The 21,405-nt window shown below is 37.5% G+C and overlaps 1 protein-coding gene and 1 non-coding gene across 2 annotated transcripts; one reads left to right on the forward strand and one right to left on the reverse strand.

The window, feature by feature from the left end:
* Positions 1-35: 35 nt before the first annotated feature.
* On the reverse strand, positions 36-18,004 carry RTRAF (RNA transcription, translation and transport factor). The gene is made up of 8 exons (XM_061157370.1): positions 17,838-18,004; positions 15,958-16,082; positions 13,014-13,113; positions 8,314-8,403; positions 7,358-7,446; positions 5,222-5,290; positions 473-521; positions 36-360 (listed from the first exon to the last, which is right to left on the reverse strand). Exons 1-8 carry the CDS (start codon positions 17,896-17,898, stop codon positions 206-208), a joined length of 738 nt encoding a protein of 245 aa, XP_061013353.1. The 5' UTR covers positions 17,899-18,004; the 3' UTR covers positions 36-205.
* A 2,793-nt stretch (positions 18,005-20,797) lies between these two features.
* On the forward strand, positions 20,798-20,870 carry TRNAG-UCC (transfer RNA glycine (anticodon UCC)). Its single transcript has one exon. It is a non-coding gene; the product is annotated as a tRNA-Gly (tRNA).
* The last annotated feature ends 535 nt before the right edge of the window (positions 20,871-21,405 follow it).

Genomic DNA, 21,405 nt, shown 5'->3' on the forward strand with positions numbered 1-21,405 from the left:
TTTTACGATACATAAAACACAGTCAAAAAAAAAAAAAAATTGCCTTCCCAACTTTATTAAAGAAAAAGCAATGATGGTAAATCTCTAGAACACAGTCAATTTTCTGGGATTCTTCCCTCGAAAACATGACATTTCCAAACACATGCCAAAGCTTACATGGTTTCCAACTGTACTAAGTAGGTGAGAAGCTGAAATCCTAAAGTGTTCATCTTCCAACCTTCCCCAGTCTGTGGTCTGTCTTTGGGTCAGCAATAATCGCCTGAACAGCTACTATGGCTTCATTAATTTTCGTCTGTAGCTCTCTGAGCTCTTCTATATGCAGCAATCGCAGAATTTGAGCAGCTTCATTAAGAACTGCATCTGTTTCATAAGAAACACTGCATTAATCAGTAACCTTTGCATTTATTCACTCACTTCCCCCAAACAATCACCAAGTCTCTAAAAAGTCTGAATTAAAACAAAAATCACTTACCCCCGGTGTCAAAACCAAGAATATGCTTGTCTAAGGCAACCGGCAAGCCCTTAAGGAAAAAGGACAAAAATCAGACTATATATATTTTCTTACCTAATACTGAAAAGCAGCTAGCTAGTCTGTTATTTTAGCCCTTTTAGCTGCAGTAGCATGGTGCCTGAGAATTTTCTCTTTAAATATGTCTTTTGATGAGTGACTTTTTTCCTACTACCAAAAAAAAAAAAAAAGGCTTTTCCATGTAGTAAGAAGCTAGTTTCATAACACAATCCAGTCCTTTAAAACCAGGCACTATAAAAGCATAGCTCCTTTCTGCAGCAGTGCTATCATTACAGCTACAGAGCGAAGGCTGAACAGGGCTGCTGCTGTCCCCCTCGAGTGACAGTGAGCAGCCAGGGTACAGAACAAACAGGATCACTTCTATTCATGAGCTTCCTCAACTTTATTTCTGAGCACACTGTCTTTATGAACTGTACAAATCTAAAATATACATAACTTTTTTCTGGTTATGACATTTATCAGATTATATATTTTAAAAGTTACTTTGAAATAGTCTAGGAAGATAAGGTGTCCATAGGTTCGTGGATTTATCTCTGGGCTTTCTATTCTGTTCCATTGATCTATATTTCTGTCTTTGTGCCAGTACCATACTGTCTTGATGACTGTGGCTTTGTAGTAGAGTCTGAAGTCAGGCAGGTTGATTCCTCCAGTTCCATTCTTCTTTCTCAAGATTACTTTGGCTAGTCGAGGTTTTTTGTATTTCCATACAAATTGTGAAATTCTTTGGTCTAGTTCTGTGAAAAATACCATTGGTAGCTTGATAGGGATTGCATTGAATCTATAGACTGCTTTGGGTAGAATAGCCATTTTGACAATATTGATTCTTCCAATCCATGAACACGGTATGTTTCTCCATCTGTTTGTGTCCTCTTTGATTTCTTTCATCAGTGTTTTATAGTTTTCTATGTATAGGTCTTTTGTTTCTTTAGGTAGATATACTCCTAAATATTTTATTCTTTTTGTTGCAATGGTGAATGGTATTGTTTCCTTAATTTCTCTGTTTTTTCATTGTTAGTATATAGGAATGCAAGGGATTTCTGTGTGTTAATTTTATATCCTGCAACTTTACTATATTCATTGATTAGCTCTAGTAATTTTCTGGTAGAGTCTTTAGGGTTTTCTATGTAGAGGATCATGTCATCTGCAAACAGTGAGAGTTTCACTTCTTCTTTTCCTATCTGGATTCCTTTTACTTCTTTTTCTGCTCTGATTGCTGTGGCCAAAACTTCCAACACTATGTTGAATAGTAGTGGTGAGAGTGGGCACCCTTGTCTTGTTCCTGATTTCAGGGGAAATGCTTTCAATTTTTCACCATTGAGGGTGATGCTTGCTGTGGGTTTGTCATATATAGCTTTTATTATGTTGAGGTATCTTCCTTCTATTCCTGCTTTTTGGAGAGTTTTAATCATAAATGAGTGTTGAATTTTGTCAAAGGCTTTTCTGCATCTATTGAGATAATCATATGGCTTTTATCTTTCAATTTGTTAATGTGGTGTATTACATTGATTGATTTGCGGATATTGAAGAATCCTTGCATTCCTGGGATAAAGCCCACTTGGTCATGGTGTATGATTTTTTTAATATGTTGTTGGATTCTGTTTGCTAGAATTTTGTTAAGGATTTTTGCATCTATGTTCATCAGTGATATTGGCCTGTAGTTTTCTTTTTTTGTGGCATCTTTGTCTGGTTTTGGAATTAGGGTGATGGTGGCCTCATAGAATGAGTTTGGAAGTTTACCTTCTTCTGCAATTTTCTGGAAGAGTTTGAGTAAGATAGGTGTTAGCTCTTCTCTAAATTTTTGGTAGAATTCAGCTGTGAAGCCATCTGGTCCTGGGCTTTTGTTTGCTGGAAGATTTTTGATGACAGTTTCGATTTCCTTGCCTGTGATGGGTCTGTTAAGATCTTCTATTTCTTCCTGGTTCAGTTTTGGAAAGTTATACTTTTCTAAGAATTTGAAATATAGATCAATGGAACAGAATAGAAAGCCCAGAGATAAATCCACGAACCTATGGACACCTTATCTTTGACAAAGGAGGCAAGGATATACAATGGAAAAAAGACAACCTCTTTAACAAGTGGTGCTGGGAAAACTGGTCAACCACTTGTAAAAGAATGAAACTAGAACACTTTCTAACACCATACACAAAAATAAACTCAAAATGGATTAAAGATCTAAATGTAAGACCAGAAACTATAAAACTCCTAGAGGAGAACATAGGCAAAACACTCTCTGACATAAATCACAGCAAGATCCTCTATGACCCACCTCCCAGAATATTGGAAATAAAAGCAAAACTAAACAAATGGGACCTAATGAAACTTAAAAGCTTTTGCACTACAAAGGAAACTATAAGTAAGGTGAAAAGAGAGCCCACAGATTGGGAGAAAATAATAGCAAATGAAGAAACAGACAAAGGATTAATCTCAAAAATATACAAGCAACTCCTGAAGCTCAACTCCAGAAAAATAAATGACCCAATCAAAAAATGGGCCAAGGATCTAAACAGACATTTCTCCAGAGAAGACATACAGATGGCTAACAAACACATGAAAAGATGCTCAACATCACTCATTATTAGAGAAATGCAAATCAAAACCACAATGAGGTACCATTACACGCCAGTCAGGATGGCTGCTATCCAAAAGTCTACAAGCAATAAATGCTGGAGAGGGTGTGGAGAAAAGGGAACCCTCTTACACTGTTGGTGGGAATGCAAACTAGTACAGCCGCTATGGAGAACAGTGTGGAGATTCCTTAAAAAACTGGAAATAGAACTGCCATATGACCCAGCAATCCCACTTCTGGGCATACACACTGAGGAAACCAGATCTGAAAGAGACACGTGCACCCCAATGTTCATCGCAGCACTGTTTATAATAGCCAGGACATGGAAGTAACCTAGATGCCCATCAGCAGATGAATGGATAAGGAAGCTGTGGTACATATACACCATGGAATATTACTCAGCCATTAAAAAGAATTCATTTGAACCAGTCCTAATGAGATGGATGAAGCTGGAGCCCCTTATACAGAGTGAAGTAAGCCAGAAAGACAAAGAACATTACAGCATACTAACACATATATATGGAATTTAGAAAGATGGTAACGATAACCCTATATGCAAAACAGAAAAAGAGACACAGAAATACAGAACAGACTTTTGAACTCTGTGGGAGAAGGCGAGGGTGGGATGTTTCGAGAGGAATCAGGTGGAGAGGGAGGTGGGAGCGGGGATTGGGATGGGGAAGACGTGTAAATCCATGGCTGATTCATATCAATGTATGACAAAACCCACTGAAATGTTGTGAAGTAATTAGCCTCCAACTAATAAAAAAATTAAAAAAAAAAAAAAAGAAATAGTCTAGGAAAATGAGCACAATCTAAACCATTTAGTTAACCAGTCAACACCTGTATCATAATCACCTTTGGTATAATGCCAAACCATATAAAGTTCACAATAACTATCAAATATAAGGAAGGCGGTTTAGACTTTCTGCTTACTATATACTGTATAAAATCATTACCAGTTAAAGTCAATACTTTCAACGTTACAAATGCTAAGCTGTCACTTCTCACTTCATGCCCCAAATCCAGTGTAATGAATGAGTGCAAACAAGAAACTATAGAACTCTTCCACTGTTGTTACTGTTTCATAGTTATCTTCTGAGATGACATTGAAGTTAGGATTTATTTGGAACACTGAAAATAAACTGAATTTTACTTGGCAAATAAGAGCAAAGATTATTTGGTTATGGCCTTATTTGCACTGCCTTCCAAACCAAAGGCATAGTTTTGCTGAATGATTATGCCAAAACAACTTACTGTTTGTTCTACAGTGGGGGTGAAATAAGCTGATCCTTAAGTTTCCAGTGGCCTGATTCATACATAATTAATAAGCCAATAAGAACCTTTAAAAGAAACTGACTGTCTTTCAGAAGAGCACTACCCTGCCCTGGCATTAACAACCTTTCAAAACTACTGGGCTTTTGATAAAGATGAGGTCAGAGGACAATAGACACTGGGGAATGAGAGGGTGAGGAGGCATGACCGAAGGACCCGGGTTCAGAATACAGACTCTAATGAAGACATTCATCTATGTAACAGGAAGGGGCATTATCAGATATCTGCAGCTGCTAACCCGAGGACACTGTCTGCACTGATCCATACTCAAGACGACTTTAGGGACATTTGGATTTTTGGTACAATTCATCTGAAACTATCCTAAAATTATTAACAAGTTACTTTATCGTGGTTTAAGGTAGGAAATGAGATTTCTCTGAAGAAACAAAAGGGTGGAGATAAAGACTTAGGTAGAAAAGGAAAACTAATGAGTAACAAAGAGGAAGTGTGTCCTGTTTTCTAGTAGTTAGCCACAATAACCCAGTAAATTTCACAAGGGTAAGTTCTTTTAAATTAACTGAGCACACACAGTGGTTTTCTACTGGTAGACTGTAAATGTGCTACTGGTGGCTTCTTAAAAGTAATGAAGTGAGATAAATGTGAAGTTCACTTTTCACTCAAATATAACTGGGTACAATTTGCTTAAGAATCAAATTCAACCCTGCTGAAGTACTTTCTCTGGGCAGTTCTAACACAGAATATCTTAAGCATTGTCAAGTAAAGTTCAAACTCCAAAAAAAAACGTTCAGTAATAATTTAGAATTTATTTAGATTAAAAAAAAACAACATACCTCTTTCGTTTGATTTGCTTTAGCAACTGCATCTTGTGTCAGGCGCTCCTGGACCAAAATGCGAATTGCCTAAGAAATCCCCCAAAATATTATTTTTACTTTTTATTGGCTGTTATCTTTTCTTCTGTCAATATACAGAATAAGGATGCTCAATATGATGAAATTAGAAATACCTAATTTCAGTAACAAACTCTCCAGCAAGTTAAAAATAAATAAAATAGCTATTGTAATGAAAGTTTTCACTTTTAACATTTAATGTGGAATGATGTTCATAACAATTAACATTTCTTGAATAAGTAATTTGTGTGTGGTAAAAAATTTTTTTAATAAAGAAGGATACATGGTGAAAAAGTAGGTCTCCTTTCTATCCAAGCCTCAGTCATTGTTTCAGAAAACAATTACTGCTACCAGATCCTTCTACATACTCACAAAGTCTCTATCAAATTACTAGCTCACCAGCGATACATGCACATGCGTTGTGCACACACACAATCTTTGACACAAAGAGTAGTGTATAATACTGTCCTTGTGTTCTTCATTATAGTAAAATTTTTTCAGATTATTCATAGGACACATTGATTTTTTCATTAGCAACACATTTTATCACTGCAGACACAAGTGCATGCATGCACTTGCACACACTCGTAAAGTTTTTTTTTAAGGAATTTTAGTGAATGATAGTGAAAACCCCAAAATAAGGGTGAAAGTGTGAAAAATTATTTTTAATAATAAAAACCTGGAAAAATACATTTGAAAAATAACTAAACCAATCTAACAGTCACTGCAAATATATTACACAGTCCAGTTGCCAAACAGTTAATGTACTGATTCTCACACCTAGCAAACCTATGAAGATGTCTAGCTCGTATGTTTGCTTCAATTAACTCAAAAGAACAAACATGCAGTTAGCATTAGAATTTTATAGCTTTTGATTATAACTGACTTATACTTTAGCATCCCAAATACACTATTTTCCTCTCTCTCAGTTTATGATTAAGGCTGACACAACCATTGTAGAACTATTCCAAAATAATTTCTGTAATTGCCCAAGAAAGGAACAAAGCCTTTGAAAGAGCTAAATTTCACTAAAAACAACTTTTGTCTCTTGGCATCCAATCAGAGTTGAGACGATCCAAGTTAACATTCAGATTCAGCAGAAAGAATTATAATCATCTAGGAATAGAATAGTCTTCCCCTTCTTACAATTGTCACTTAATATAATTCTAAAAAGGAGAATAAAGTATGGCTTAATCTCTTGTTGGGAGAGTGAAATTAATTTCTTGCCAAGTAGTTTAAAGTAATTTAAAGCTCTTTAATTTCTCATAAAAATCAATAATAATTTCTAAAATAACTTCCAAATCTGGTATCCTAAGGATCACTCCCCTGCCCCTCCCCCACCAGACTATCATAATTACTCAACATGAATCGTCTGAAGCAACAGTAGATTCTTCCTCTCAGAAATAAGACATGTCTTTCAGACCTTTATATTCCCTGATGGAAGGATTGAATTGAATGGCCTATCTAGGATGGGGGGCTTGGAGGACAGAAACATTCATTCCTCAGACAGACTTAGGGGTATATATTTTTGACCAAATGCACCATTACTAGTTTGGCATTTTCCACTATCTTAACGCATTACAGACCATGAATCTTTAGAAGGACTAATTAAAAAGAGGTGGGGTGATACAGGAGAAAAGACTGGACCGGGTGTCTAGTTTAAGGTCAAGTGTCTAGTTTAAATCCTATCATTTTCTGTGTCAGCTTGAACATTACTTATCTATTATCATTCAGTCTCCGTTTCTTCACATACATATTTTAAAAAAGATACCAGTTAACTACCTCTAGGATTGTTGGGCAGACTGAATGAGATCATCTTTGCAAAGGATTTAGCACAGAGGCAGGTTCATAGTAAATACTTTGATATTGGTTGTTAGGTAATCTAAAACCAATGAACTAATTAAATCCGGTTTATGTCCTACATTCCTTCACATTTTACTCATTCAACCACAGATTTAAATATCAAACATAATTATTTTTAGAAAATGAAGATTTTTTAAATTATATATAAATATATAATTACTTAGAAAATGCGTTTTTAAAATTGTTACATGTATGAATCAAAAATATGAATCTGACCTTAAGCATTACCAGGTAATCATCATGACGCTGAATCTGAAGAAGGTTAGCCAAAGCCATTACACCAGCCTTAAAATCAGGATTATTTACTATAAAAGATTAAAAATGGAGACTTATAGCTCTGTAAGCATGTAATTACAGACATAAATGTAAGCATATATTAAAAACATTTTTATTTTCTAGTAACAAAAAAATCTCTCAATTTCTAAAATTAATGCTGACAAAAGTAGTATGGGGCATCATCATTAGGTAAATTAATGAGATCAATGGTTTTCCTACTAATCAACCAAAGTGAACAACCCAGTAAATGACTAACTCACATGAGGTTTGTCCTGTAACTTTCTCTGCAAGGCCCATTTATGTAGCACTTTTAATTAACTTTTCTCACAAAGCTATTAATACACAGATTCCCTTCAAAGGACAGTTTTCCCAAAACCTTTTCTCTGAGCCGCAGCCCTAGAGTGTCCAAGCAGCTTTTTAATTCATAAGGGTAACTCATAAATAATAGGTCACCATCAGTCAGCAAAAGAATATTTAACATAACCTAAGTAATTAAAATCTTCATACTTTTAAAAGGAGAAAGAACTACTTGAAGACATCTGGGACTTACAAAAATGAAAAATTTTAACACTTGTTTCATAGTCATTAGATTTAATATTTTCTGCACCTAGGAAAGCAATCACCACTATGATTAAATACAATCAAATGCCCAAGTTACTATGAACAGATGAAAGAAGAGCATTTTAAATTTCAGATATTCAACTATATAAGGGAGAAAGGACACTGTCACAACAATAAAAAACAGCATAAAGAAAAAAAAAATATGAACACAAATGTCTGTCTGCATGAAACATTCTTAATCTACTAAAACCAAGTAAACCCAGACTTCATTCTAGAAGTAAAAAACATTTAAGAAACCAAAAATGTTGATAATTTTTACGCATTTATAAACTTACCATCCAAATTGATCAATGGCTCTGCATTTTTAGCTGCATTGTCAGCGTTTTTTGTATTATCAGGTACCAAGTCCTTGTTGTATTTTTCAGCTGTAAAGATAGGCAAAGACACAATTTGTAGGACTTCAACTTAAGGTAAAATAAACACTGCCTATTTACTGAATTTAACTAAGCCAAATTGGGTGTAAGCATAGACAACTCATCCATTTAAAATTATTTTTGCTATTAAAAAACTCTACAAGACAAGGTGAGTAGTTTATTTTTAATTAAGCTAAAATGATTATCCAACACAAATATCTTTTCATTAACGTTTCTTAAAGTATCTAAATTTTGAGAGAGAAAATCCACTTTTCAGCTTCCTCTGAAACTTGGGAGGGGTAGAAGAATGGAGGTGGGTAAATATAGATCACATGAGGTTAAATACAAACTCACTAAAAAGTTTCTTCCCAAATCATCTTTTGAATGCTGTATTCAGAATCAAAAACTGTGCTTTCTAGAAAAAACAGCACTTCAAATACACCATGATACACAAAGCTAAACTTTGAGTCTTAAAATGCAGAATTCCAAAAAGAGATTTTATTAGCTTTACTTGAAAAATAATATTTCAAGATTTTACAAATAAAAATATTTAATAGTAATTCACTAAATTTAATGCCCCCAAAGTTATCTTTGGCTATAGTGCCTTTATAATTTGCTTTAAAAAAGGGGGGGGGGGGCGGAATAAAAGCATTAAAATTTAAGTCAGATAGAAGTTAGCTGGAAGGAGTCCCCACTAGCCAAATCTGGAAAAAACATTTAAATACATGATGACAAATAAGGATTAAAACCCACTGAGTAAAATAAGAATTCACATATCTACACTGATTTGAATAAAAACATACATTGGTAAGAAGGCTCTTCCCTTCAGTGGAAAGCCAAAAAAAATGTAGACGAATGACAGAATTAGAAAAACACCTTCTGGCCATCATAATCAATATAATAATTGACTCAGGCCAGAATCATCAAATGGATACTAAAGCTAGGATTTAAGGAGGAAAATCACAGAGAAATCATCTCAAAGTATCTCTTTTCCAAGATATGTATCTAAGGAATTTCAATGACTAGGACTCTGGTCTTTCACTGCAGAGGGCATGGGGTTTGATGAACAAAGGTCTTGCATCCTGTGAGGTGCAGTCAAAAAGAAAAAAAATAAGATACATATTTATTGCAAAGGGGAAAACAGTAACTTAACACTGAAGAAAGCTTACCAAAGTGATCAGAAAAATGACTAACATTTAGGTATATCACTAACACAGGCATCCTAATATGAAGTACTTAAAAGAATGCAACATAACTTGTGTTATTCTTACTAAAACTACAAACTCTTAACCCAACCATGAGGAAGCATCAGACACACCCAAACTGAAGGACATTCTACAAAATAAGTGTCACTGTCCTAAAGCACAAAGACTTGAGTAAATCGTTCCAGAGTGTAGGAGAATGAACACAAGAGGTGAACAAGAATGAACAAAACACACAATCCAGGATTGCTTTGGAGGTTTTTGTTCGCTTGTTTTTGCCATAAAGAACATTACTGAAACACTGAAATGTGAGTAATTTACAGACAACAGCAGAGAATCAAAGTTAATCTCCTGATTATGATAAGCATACTGTTGCTATGTAAGACAGTGACTTTCTTTTCTTTTAGGAAATGTGCATTTAAGTGCTTAAAAGTAAAAGAGAAATCATCTACAATTTAGTGTCAGATGGTTTAGAAAAAAATTAGAGGAGTATGTGAATACACAGAAAAGGTTTAGGCAAATGAAGTAAAATGTTAATACCTGCAGAATTTGAGTATGTAATAATTCTTTTTATTATTCCTGCAACATTTCTGTAAATTTGAAATTGTCAAAAAAGTTAAAAGAACTTAAGTCAGCTTTTAATCACCTTAATTGACAAGCAAGCTAAAGGCTTTATAAAATATTAAGGAATAAATAAAAATTCATAATTTATCAAAAATAAAAATTCAAAATAAAAGTCAAGAAGAATGAATTCATCAATGTAAAGCCATAAGAGAACAACAGTGCCTCCTACTGATAAGGGGCAGTGTTTCAGGTGTAAATTCAGCTTTTTTACACATTAAAGGAAGCCATGCTATCACTGAGAAATAACTGTACTTACATTCATATATTGCACTTACCAAGGATTTATTAAAATTGATAAGCACATCTACTGTACACAAGAAACTATGTCAGGCACTGTGGCAGACAGAATCACGACTGTTCCCTCCCCGCAAAAGATGGCCGTACTGCAATCCCCAGAAGTTATGAATATGCTATCTTACACAGCAAAAGGGACTCTGTGGGTGTGACTAAATTAAGGACCTTGAAATGGGGGGTGGCAGGTTACCCTGGATTATCTAGATGGGCACAATGGAATCACAGCATCCTTAGAAGAGGGAGGCAGGAAGGTCAGAGTCAGAGAAGACTTGACAATGAAAAGCAGAATTACAGAGATTAGAACTTGCTGCAAATGCGGCTAGATTTGAAGATAAAGGGAAGAGAGTCAAGGAAAGCAGGCAGCCTCCAGAAGACAAAGAAATGAATCCTCCCCTAGAGCCTCCAAAACCAACCAACCCTGTTGACAAACTGACTTCAGTCCTGATACAGGTGTTGGACTTCTGACCTCCAAAACTGTAAGATACTGAGTTTATGGCAATATGTTACAGCAGCAACAGGAAATTAATAGAGGTACCATGTAGAAAACAAAGCTGAGTATCAGCTTACAATTTAGTGAGGCAAGTAAGACAAGCAAAATGGAAAGTGCAAATGATCTAAAAAGGTATTGAGGTAAAAGTTATGAAGTTAAGAAGGAAGTATCGTTGCTGCTAGCTGGCATTTGAGCCGGATCTTACAAGGACAGACAGGATTTATAAGTGAAGAGATAGACTGAAATGGCTTATCAGTCAAGGGAAAAGTGAAAGAAAAGAAAGAAGGTGGGGAAAAGGAGATGGAAAGAGGAAACAGCATTACTCTAGTTTGGCTGGGGTGGCAAGTATATGAATGCTAGTTTAAAGGCCTTGAGTATCATGCTAAGGAGCCTGAAATTCCTTTTGTAGAAAATGGGAAAGCAATAGTGTTTGTGAATATATAAAAGGAACTATTCTTTGGAGACAAAGTGTAGCATCCTAAAACATTTATGTTTCAAAAAATTAGCTTGGGAATATTACTCAGCCATTAAAAAGAATTCATTTGAATCAGTTCTAATGAGATGGATGAAACTGGAGCCCATTATACAGAGTGAAGTAAGCCAGAAAGATAAAGACCAATACAGTATACTAACGCATATATATGGAATTTAAAAAGATGGTAACGATAACCCAATATGCAAAACAGAAAAAGAGACACAGATGTACAGAACAGACTTTGGGACTCTGTGGGAGAAGGCGAGGGTGGGATGTTCAGAGAGAACAGCATTGAAACAAGTATACTATCAAGGGTGAAACAGATCACCAGCCCAGGTTGGATGCATGAGACAAGTGCTCAGGGCTGGTGCCCTGGGAAGACCCAGAGGGATGGGATGGGGAGGGAGGTGGGAGGGGGGATCGGGATGGGGAACACATGTAAATCCATGGCTGATTCATGTCAATGTACGGCAAAAACCACTACAATACTGTAAAGTAATTAGCTTCCAATTAATAAAAATAAATGAAAAAAAAATTAGCTTGGTGGGGGCCATGTGGATGAAAACAGAGGGTGACACAGATGGGAGACTACTATGAAAGGTGTTATGATCATCTCAGGAGAAAGGGGCAAGAGCTAGAGTTAGGGTGACAGCAGTGGCCATGGAGAAGGAAAACAGACAACAGACAAAGGAAAAGACGGACGGGAAGAAATGAGGGGCCAAAGACACTAAAACTAAACCTGGAATGAGAAATGGCAACCTACTCCAGTATTCTTGCCTAGGAAATTCCATGGACAGAGGAGGCTGGAGGGCTACAGTCCATGGATTCCCGAAGAGTCAGACATGACTTAAGAGACTAAACAACAAAAGGCATTAAGAAGGCTTCAAAAGCAAATGATTAAGACTGGAACTGATGGTCACAAGAAAGAGAACAACATAAATGCAGAGGATGGAGATAAAATAAGATAATCAGATCTTACATTTAGATGTTAGCAGGCCTTTCAAAATGAAATGGCCTAATGAGAGAAAAATGGTTTATTGGAAAACTATTTTCACGATAAGCACAAATATTCAAAATCTTCCAATGATATAGTATCTGTAATAAAATAATGTTAAACATGAATAATAAATATATTTTGGCTTATAGTGCATATGTGCATTAGATGTATATTTCAGTCTTCAGTGAAACTGGCTGCTGCAACCAAGACTTGAAATCCTATCAATTCTGGGACAGTAGCAACAAGTGAACTCGAAGGCTAAGGTGCAGACTGTGCCAAGATGGCAAATTCACTGAAGCGATGTGACTTTGTGAGAGGACACCACCTTCAAATTCTAAAAAAAAGAAAGTCTGGAATGACTACAAACAAAAAGTAAAATTTTAATCAGATACTGCAAAGTGAGATGAGGATGTACAAAAATTAAAATGAATCAAAGGTAAAACAATCTAAGACAAATGGGCAAGTTCCCTACATTTCTACCCTCCTTTCCCACCCTTTCTCTCCCTCTCTTTAAAACAATATATTCCCCACAAAACATACCATTATCTCCATACTCAAGTCTAACAGCTAAGCCAAGAAGCCAGTCGATTGCTTCCTGTCGATCTTGAATCTTGAAAGGACAGTTAACATCTCTGAGATACTGTGAAGGAAAAAGAAAATTGCTTCATTGTTACTATAAAATCACAAATAAAACATGGTGGAATTAAGAGACTTGAGTTTGAATTTCTTAAGAATTTCTTGTAACATTTATATTACTAAACCTTTGATGCAATTATATAATCCATTCAAGTATATATATATACTACTTAGAAAAAAAATTAAGTACTCCCATACTTTATGAAAGCTTTACTTTTGCAGATTCCAGACAGGGCATCACTGATCTACAATAACTTCATTTTGTAGATGAGAAAACCGAAGCCTATAGGTCAACACTTCCTGTCAGTTACACAACTTAAATCAGGGACCTGAATCTAAACCATATGATTCCAGGTCTCAATGCACAGAGTAGTTAAATACAAACATGTATCAAATAACAAAACCCAATTATTACCTAAACCTTAGCTTTCCTATTTTGGAATGCTTCCAACAGAGTAAGGTATGTGACACACAGGTGTTTTGAATAAACATCAGACACGATATATTCAAATAAGCATGTCCTTAAAGTAAATCTCTCAGGAGCTTAAAATCTAATCCTACAACAATGCTATAACTCAAACCTTTTGAAATCCTTTTGGGGATACCTAATGAATCAGCACTTTTTAACCATAACTTATTTTCTAACCAAAAATTTTCTTCACCTGCTTTAAAAAAAAAAAAAAAGCACCTCATTCATAAGATTTAGTCATGATACAAAAAGCAAACCCACCTTCAAAGTATAAAAAGCTGCCAATATTCAAAATATGTCTCCTGATCTAAAAGTAATTTCAAAAGAAGTTCTAAATATGCTTTAAGCAGTGACATCATCATTCCAAAGAGACCACCTTAAGGACAATATCTGTATAAGATCCAATATATTTATCTTTAGGTTATACTACTTTACTGTCATTTCTGGGTCTTTTTCATTGGAAAGTTTATTATTCTTCAACACCCTCCCACATGTGGAACTCTGTATTGTCTTGTACGTGAGTAGACCATTAAGTAAAATGTGATAAAAGCAAATATAAAATTCTAATAATGTATTTCAAAGTTTTAAGAAGTCTGTCAAAATTTTCAAAATATACTTTTGAAGGGTAAAGGAAAATGATCTAGTGGTACCAATATCAGTAGCAGAAGCAGGAAAATCAACAAACATATAGCACTTGCGATGGGCCAGGCACCTCTGTGACAGGCTCATAGGTATACTTCATTAACAATACGCCACTCCTGAGATAAGATACCACTGTTATCCCCATTTATTGATAAAAATCTCGAGCCACAGAAAGGTTACTAAACTTACTCATTGTCACAGAGATAAGATGTAACTTACACAATTCCCTAGTCCACAAAAGGAGAAAGTTATCTACCTAAACATTCTGTTCCAGTCAATGAGAAATTAAATCATTTTCAAATTCTTAAAGGAAAAGATCTCATCAAAGTAATAGAGCTGATAAAAATGTTTAATATGATGACACTGTAAAACGTAATTTTTATTCTAACTTGAAAAAACTGTTTTCTGCAAAAATGTTACTAAAATAAAACTAGGTCAATGAAAAAGTTATTCCAGCCACAAAAAATAAAATACTGATTTTTAAAAAAGTATTATTTCTATTGTACACAACAAAGGACAACTGTGTATGTTAAATACAAGCAAACACAAGAGACAACCTTAGTTTTTAATCAATAAGACATGTCAATAATGTCTTATTTTAATATAATAGTATTTCTGCTACATTTTTAATGTAATGTAAAAAATCTGATTTTGGCCATTTTTACTATTTATATAATATGTATCACTTTAATTAAGAAGTCTCCAAGTTTTTTGGACTAAACTATTTCTTTTCTTTGAGTGTCTAACTGTGCCATTACTTTTATTAGTTAATAGTCTATAAAGCTAGTTTTCAATGGGCAGCCTGCTAGTCAGGTACAGGGCCCTAGAAGATTTGAATAAATTTTGCTATAGGGAAAATGCAGAAATAAATACTGACATATCATTTACTCATTTATATTCATAACATATATATATATAAATACACACTCATATATTTTCATGAAAGAAACAGGTCTTTCTGTTGAATGTCAGGCACTCATCTAAGTACTGGGGATAAGGGCCTGCTCTCCAGATACATTAGCTTAATGCTGACAGTTTCAAGAAGCCAGGCATTAGTTGGGAAAGCTGAGGAGTGGCAACACTAGTCCAGTCATATCACCTAAAACTGCGAGAGCTCCCTAGTTGGATCAAGTTCAAACTCTATCCCCTATACCCCTGCCCCCACCCTCATGCCTGATGATTCACCATACTATTTCTATCTAATACTGACTGCTTGGTAGGAATAGATAATATGCTTTAAAAATATTATAAGAAAAAAGTTATACCCCTGAAATCCAGCTTTTCTAACACTGATTATTGTTATCACTGTTTGGAGTATAATTGCTTTACAGTGTTGTGTTAGTTTCTGCTGTACAATGACTTCGTTGTGTGTGTATGTGTATGTATGTGTGTGTGTAGACCTCCCCCCTACCCGACCCCCCACTCCACTCATCACCCATCTAGGTCATCACAGAGCACTGAGTCGAGCTCCCTGCACTATACACACTGACCTCCCACTACCTACTTTACACATGGTAGTGCAATACATCAATCCTAACCTTCCAATCTGTCCCGCCCTCTCTTTCCCCTGCTGTATTCAAAAGTCTGTTTTCTAAGTCTGCATCTCTCTTCCTGCCCTGCAAATAAGTTTGGGTGAATATTTTATCCAGCTATATTATTTTAAAAGAAAAATTATATTATTTTAAAAGCTGTCTTCATAGAGAAGCTCTCGGTACGTTTTACTTTCTAATTCATTACCTTTTCAAAGAACTTGGGCCAGTCACTGCTGTGGATGTTTCTTAAATTACCTCTGTCTTCAATTTTATAGTGTCTGATTTTCTGGTCTTCAAGCCAAACAATGAAGTTTCTAAATTCTGTTTCATCTGTAATAAAAACACCATATAAATCACAAGAAAGTGAAAATCGCTCAGTCGTGTCCAACTGTTTGCCACCCCGTGAACTATACAGTCTATGGAATTCTCCAGGCCAAAATACTGGAGTGGGTAGCCTTTCCCTTCTCCAGGGGATCTTCCCAACCCAAGGATCAAACCCAGGTCTCCCGCGCTGTAAGCAGATTCTTTACCAGCTGAGCCACAAGGGAAGCCCATGAGAAGCACTAGCTAAAACACTTCCTTCTCCACAAATAGTCTTATGCAATTTTTTTTTTTAAACTGCAAAATCATAAGTTACTTGAGCTGCCTGAAGTAGGGGTTGAGTGTACAGACTTTGGATTAACTTCTGTTCATATACTGGCCTGAATTCAAATTCTGGCTCCAGAAATTTAGTGGTTGTGTGAACCTGGGCTAATTACCTAAATTTTCTGTGCCTCAGATTCTTGAGTTACAAAATGGGGATTTACCTCAGAGGCTTGTTATGAAAGATTAAATATAATAAGAATCAAAACAGTGCCTGGCACACAATTTTGCTACTTAAGTGTCAGTTATTATTTCAGTTCCTATGAGGACGAGGGGGAGAAAGAACTGAGCAAGGTTAAATTAATAGCAACAATAAAGTACAAGAAATTAAATGGCGATCTGAACAAGGATACCGACGATCACTGTCATTTGCTATTAAGGACATTAAACACATTCATGAAATAGTGTGTATATTGTTTCATTTAATCCTCCCTATGCTTTTGAGGTAAGTAATATCCCCATTTTACTAGTGAAAAAGTTGAGGCTCAAAGTTTCAAATCCAGATCTAAGCTTTATTCCTACGGAACCTTTTTTGTTAAATAAAAGGGAAAACAGAAAAACAAGATTCTGTAAGTTGACATGCCTCTACAGGAGATGACAAAATACTATCATTCTGCTTGGAAATCATCTTCAATTTCCAAGTTCAAGCTTGAGTTCAAATTCAGGCTTCCCCAAGTCTTGAGAGACACACAATGGTTTTAATATCCCAGGTCTTACTTGCTCCCTTTAAAACTTAATCTACCACAGGCCAAGAATTCTGGAAGAAAATGAGTAGTGGTGGGCGGCAGGTGAGTAGCAGTGGGTAGCAATCTTAATACTTTCTACAGTTTCAAGCTATGAAATCCCAAATACCTTTGTATTTACAATTCAACCGCCCCGCTCATCTATTAACCGCCCCCCGCCCCACAACCCCAACACTGTAATTAGCTCGTTAATACACGCGCTCACCCCAACACTGTCAGTCTTGGACTTCATTTTGTCCTGGGCTCAAAGTGTTGAATGGGTTCTGACTGCCCTTACTCCTACCCCCTCCTCTCCTTAGTTCCCTGAACGAGTCTTCAAGTTACTCAGCATTTTCCTTGGATTCCAGCACTGTGCCGACCCCCAGCAGGTTCTCAGGATATCGCCCAATCACCCGTGAAACATGGAGCTGAAGGGCTAAGTTAAAAAGCGAAGACTTTCCTTCTAGAGTGCTGAGGGTGCGGGCGAGGGCTCTGGGGGTGGTGTCTGGAGTTCAGCAAGTGCAGAAAGTGGCGATGCCGAGGCAAAAGTGGGTAGCGGAGAAGGAAGGATGGGGGAAAGAAGAGGTGTTCGGGGCCGGGAGGAGAGGGGCGCCTGGGAGACAAGGCCGCGGACGGTCCGGGTGGAGAGCCCAGGAGCGTGCGCTGAGAGCGGCGGCCGGCGGGTCACGGACGCGCTGCAGGCCCGGGGCCGCCTCCTCACCTTTGCAGTTGAAGCCGGCAGGGTTGTGGTAGTCAAGGGCCGTCAACTTGCGTCGGAACATGGTCCCGGCTGCTCGCTCCGGTCCCCCGGGATGCGGCCGGGAGAGGCGAAGCTAGCAGGAGCAGACGGCGCAGACACCGGCGACGCGGCGAGAAGGCGGGCGGGCGCCGGGAGCTCCGAAATGACGGCGGCCTTAGCCAATCGTGGCTTAGGAACGGCAGCCGTCGCACAATGCCCACCAATCGCGGCTCTGGCTGGGGAGGCGGGGCCACGTCGGGGCACGTCGACGCTTAAATAAACTTTATTGTCAGCTTTCTAGTTGTACAATAGGCAGAGAGCAACTGAGAAACGCAGTTACCGCTTGCTTTCTTCGCGGTTTTGATAACAGCACGCAGAGAACAGTATCCCTAGAATTTCTGCTATCGGCCATGCCTCTTATTGGACCATACAAACTGTTTAATATTTTCAGTGTATCCATTCATTAATTCATTTCAATTATATGCCTCCTACATAATAGGTGCTCTTCTAGCAAGGCTAATACAGACTTTTAGCAAGGTCCCTTTATGACTCGGGCTTCCCTCCTGGCTCAGTAGGTAAAGAATCTGCCTGCCATGGAGGAGACCCAGGTTCGATTCCTGGATTGGGAAGATTCCCTGGAGAAGGAAATGGCAACTCACTCCAGTATTCTTGCCTGGAGAACCCCATGGTCAGAGGAGTCTGGCGGGCTACAGTCCATGGGGTCCCAAGAGTCAGACACGCCTTTGCGAGCGACTAAACCACCACTTTATGACTCCTTCGGCTTCCCGGGTGGCACTAGTGGTAAAAGAACCCGCCTGCCAATGCAGGAGACGTGTGTTCGATCCCTGGATTGGGAAGGTCCCCTGAAGAAGAAAATGGCAACCCACTCCAGTATTCTTGCCTGGAAAATTCCATGGACTGGCGGGCTACAGTATTACAACTGTAATATTACGTGATAGTTCCTGACATGACTAACAACCACGAAATTTTGAAGCCAGAAACCCGGACTTACCCTTTATTCCCTCTGACTGCCCTTACAACATCCAGTAGTTCATTGATTCCTGCTGTTCTGCCTCTCAAATTCCTCACCTCCTCCCAACCTCACTGTTGCTACCTCAAATCAGGCCTTCATAATTTTTGCTTGCTCTAATTATCTGATTTCTTAGAGCCAGTCTTGCCTTCTCCAGCTCACTCCCCCACACAGCAATGATAGTGATTTTCTAAAACAAAAACTGCCTACAACAAAAACCTGTCCATAACACTTTAATGCTTAGTATCTTTCAGTGGGTCCTCATTGCCTTCTAGCAATAATCAAAACTTCTTATCATATTTAAGATCCTTCCTGATTCAGTCCCCATCTGCTTTCAGATATGGGACGGACAACAGTGAGCCAGAGAGACCAAGCCTCTACTTTCATGAAGTTTATAAGCCCTAGAGGGAAGAAAAGCAATAAACAGACAAACAAGCTTAAATTATGACTTGAAGGTGGTGAGTTCACCATGCAGTCAAAAGGGTAACTTGTCTTGAGGGAAGAGGATGTACAAAGGCAAGGCATGGCCCAGGGGGGCTAGAACTTATGGGAGCTGGAGGGTAGGACAGAATGACCGCTGATGAGACTTGGACAGAGACGAGGACCTGATCAAGAAGGATCTTTCATGCCATGCTACTGGGAACTACTGAAGTTCTTGGGGGGGTAAGCCAATTAAGTAAATTTCATTTCAACAGATTATAATTAAACACTGTGTTAGCATTTGTGGGGCATACAAATGAGTTAGATATTTTCAGGAAGTTCAAGTATAAAAGCAAAAATAGGCATGTAAACAAGTGCTTATGATCTAGAGTTATAAAGTGATAAATTTTGAGAAGTGCAAAGTGTGCTATCAGGTCAGAATACAGCTTTAAGGAGGAACTGTGAGAAAATCTATATTTTCCAAATAAGATGCTTACTGAGTAAATCAGGAAAATCAGCTCCAAGTGTTTTGCCTCAAACAAAATTTGATCAGAGCTGCAGCCCTAGTCACATACTGTGGTGTATACTAATTGTATAATCAATGAGGTACCAGCCAAAAATTAAGAAAAATGACCAGAACCCATAAACAAAGGGAAAATAATAAAGGAATGCTTAATGCAACTGCAGATAATGTGTTTCTTTAAAACGTGGGGAAAAGCAGCTTTTAATTTTTGCTTTTTGGAATGATTCCTTAGTGCAAAAAGCTAAGTTTTTTGCTCCTGACCATGTCTCTCTATTTCAGGCCCAAAGTTATCAGCCACCTGAAACTCCCTGGTCATCAACCCCAGGTGTGAGAAGGTTGGAAGAGGATTCAGACACACAGAATGCTGCAGGAACCACCAGACTCGAGCAGGGGCTAAAACTAATTGTGGAAAAGAAGTATAGAAGATTATAAGCATTCAACTTCTTCTTTATTTACAAACCATTTGTCTTTTCTTCCCCCTGCATTTGAAGGCGTCCCTTGGCCTATTGTGTCCAACACAAAGTGAATCTTGGACAATTCCATTTCTGAAGACTAAGTCCTTTATGTACATCAAGAAGGAGAAATTTCCTATTTTTTTTAATCAAATGACCTGAACCTCAATCTGATAATTGGCCAAGGGGTTGATAGGTCATTAATCCATCTATTTAATTATTCAACAAAGTTATTCAATCTTGCCTGCGTGCCAGGCAGTCTTCTAGGCACTTTCACACAAAAACCTCTGCTCTCTGAGAGCCTGCCATCTGGCAAGGGAAGATGAACCATATAATTATAAATAAGTAAATTATTTCATGTTTTAGGAGGTGATGAATCCTATGGGGAAGTCATAACAAGATAAGGGGAATAAGGAGGGGAGATGGGGATGGCGGAGGCAGTGGGAAACAATGCAGGTAGCAGTTTTCAAGAGGATGGTCAGGTTAGGCCTCACAGAGAAGGTAAAATGTAGGGACTTTCCTGGTGGTCCAGTGGCTAGGACTCTATGCTTCCAATGTAGGGGCCCTGGGTTTGATCCCTAGTCAGGGAAATAGATCACACACACCCCAACCAAGAGTTCGAATGCCACAACTAAAGATCCTGAGTACCACAACTAAGACCTGGTGTAGCCCAAATAAATAAATATGAGGAAAAAAAAAAAAGGTAAAATGTAGAAACCTAAGAAGGTAAAGGAGTTAGCCACATGAATACATAGGGTTAAGACAGTTCTAGACAGAGTACTCAGTGCAAGTGAGGGATAAGGAAGGTTTATATATTTTTAAATAGTTGAAAAATCAAAAGAATATTTCATGACACATGACAATTATATGAAATTCAAATTTTATGTCCCTAAATAGAGTGGTATTGGAATATAGTCACAACCATGTGCTCACTGACTGCTCTGGTGCTAAAGGGTAGAGCTGAATGCTGGTGACAGGGACCACATGGCTCATGAAGCCTGGAGTATCTGTGAGAGTTTGCATGGTTTCAGAAATGCAGAGGTGGCAATTTCAACATTATTACCAGGCCAACTCGCTATAAAGTAAAACAACAAATCAGAGATACAGGTTACTCTTTGAAGGTTA

This window comes from Dama dama, chromosome 12 (assembly GCF_033118175.1).
Source record: "Dama dama isolate Ldn47 chromosome 12, ASM3311817v1, whole genome shotgun sequence".
NCBI classification, from domain to species: domain Eukaryota; kingdom Metazoa; phylum Chordata; class Mammalia; order Artiodactyla; family Cervidae; genus Dama; species Dama dama.

Excerpts from the sequence above, each read along its gene's own strand:
- RTRAF (XM_061157370.1), bottom strand. The coding sequence starts at position 17,898 with ATGTTCCGACGCAAGTTGACGGCCCTTGACTACCACAACCCTGCCGGC. Across the intron at positions 16,083-17,837 it reads TGCCGGCTTCAACTGCAAAG|ATGAAACAGAATTTAGAAAC; the intron begins GTGAGGAGGCGG and ends TTTTTATTACAG. Across the intron at positions 7,447-8,313 it reads GCCATTGATCAATTTGGATG|TAAATAATCCTGATTTTAAG; the intron begins GTAAGTTTATAA and ends AATCTTTTATAG.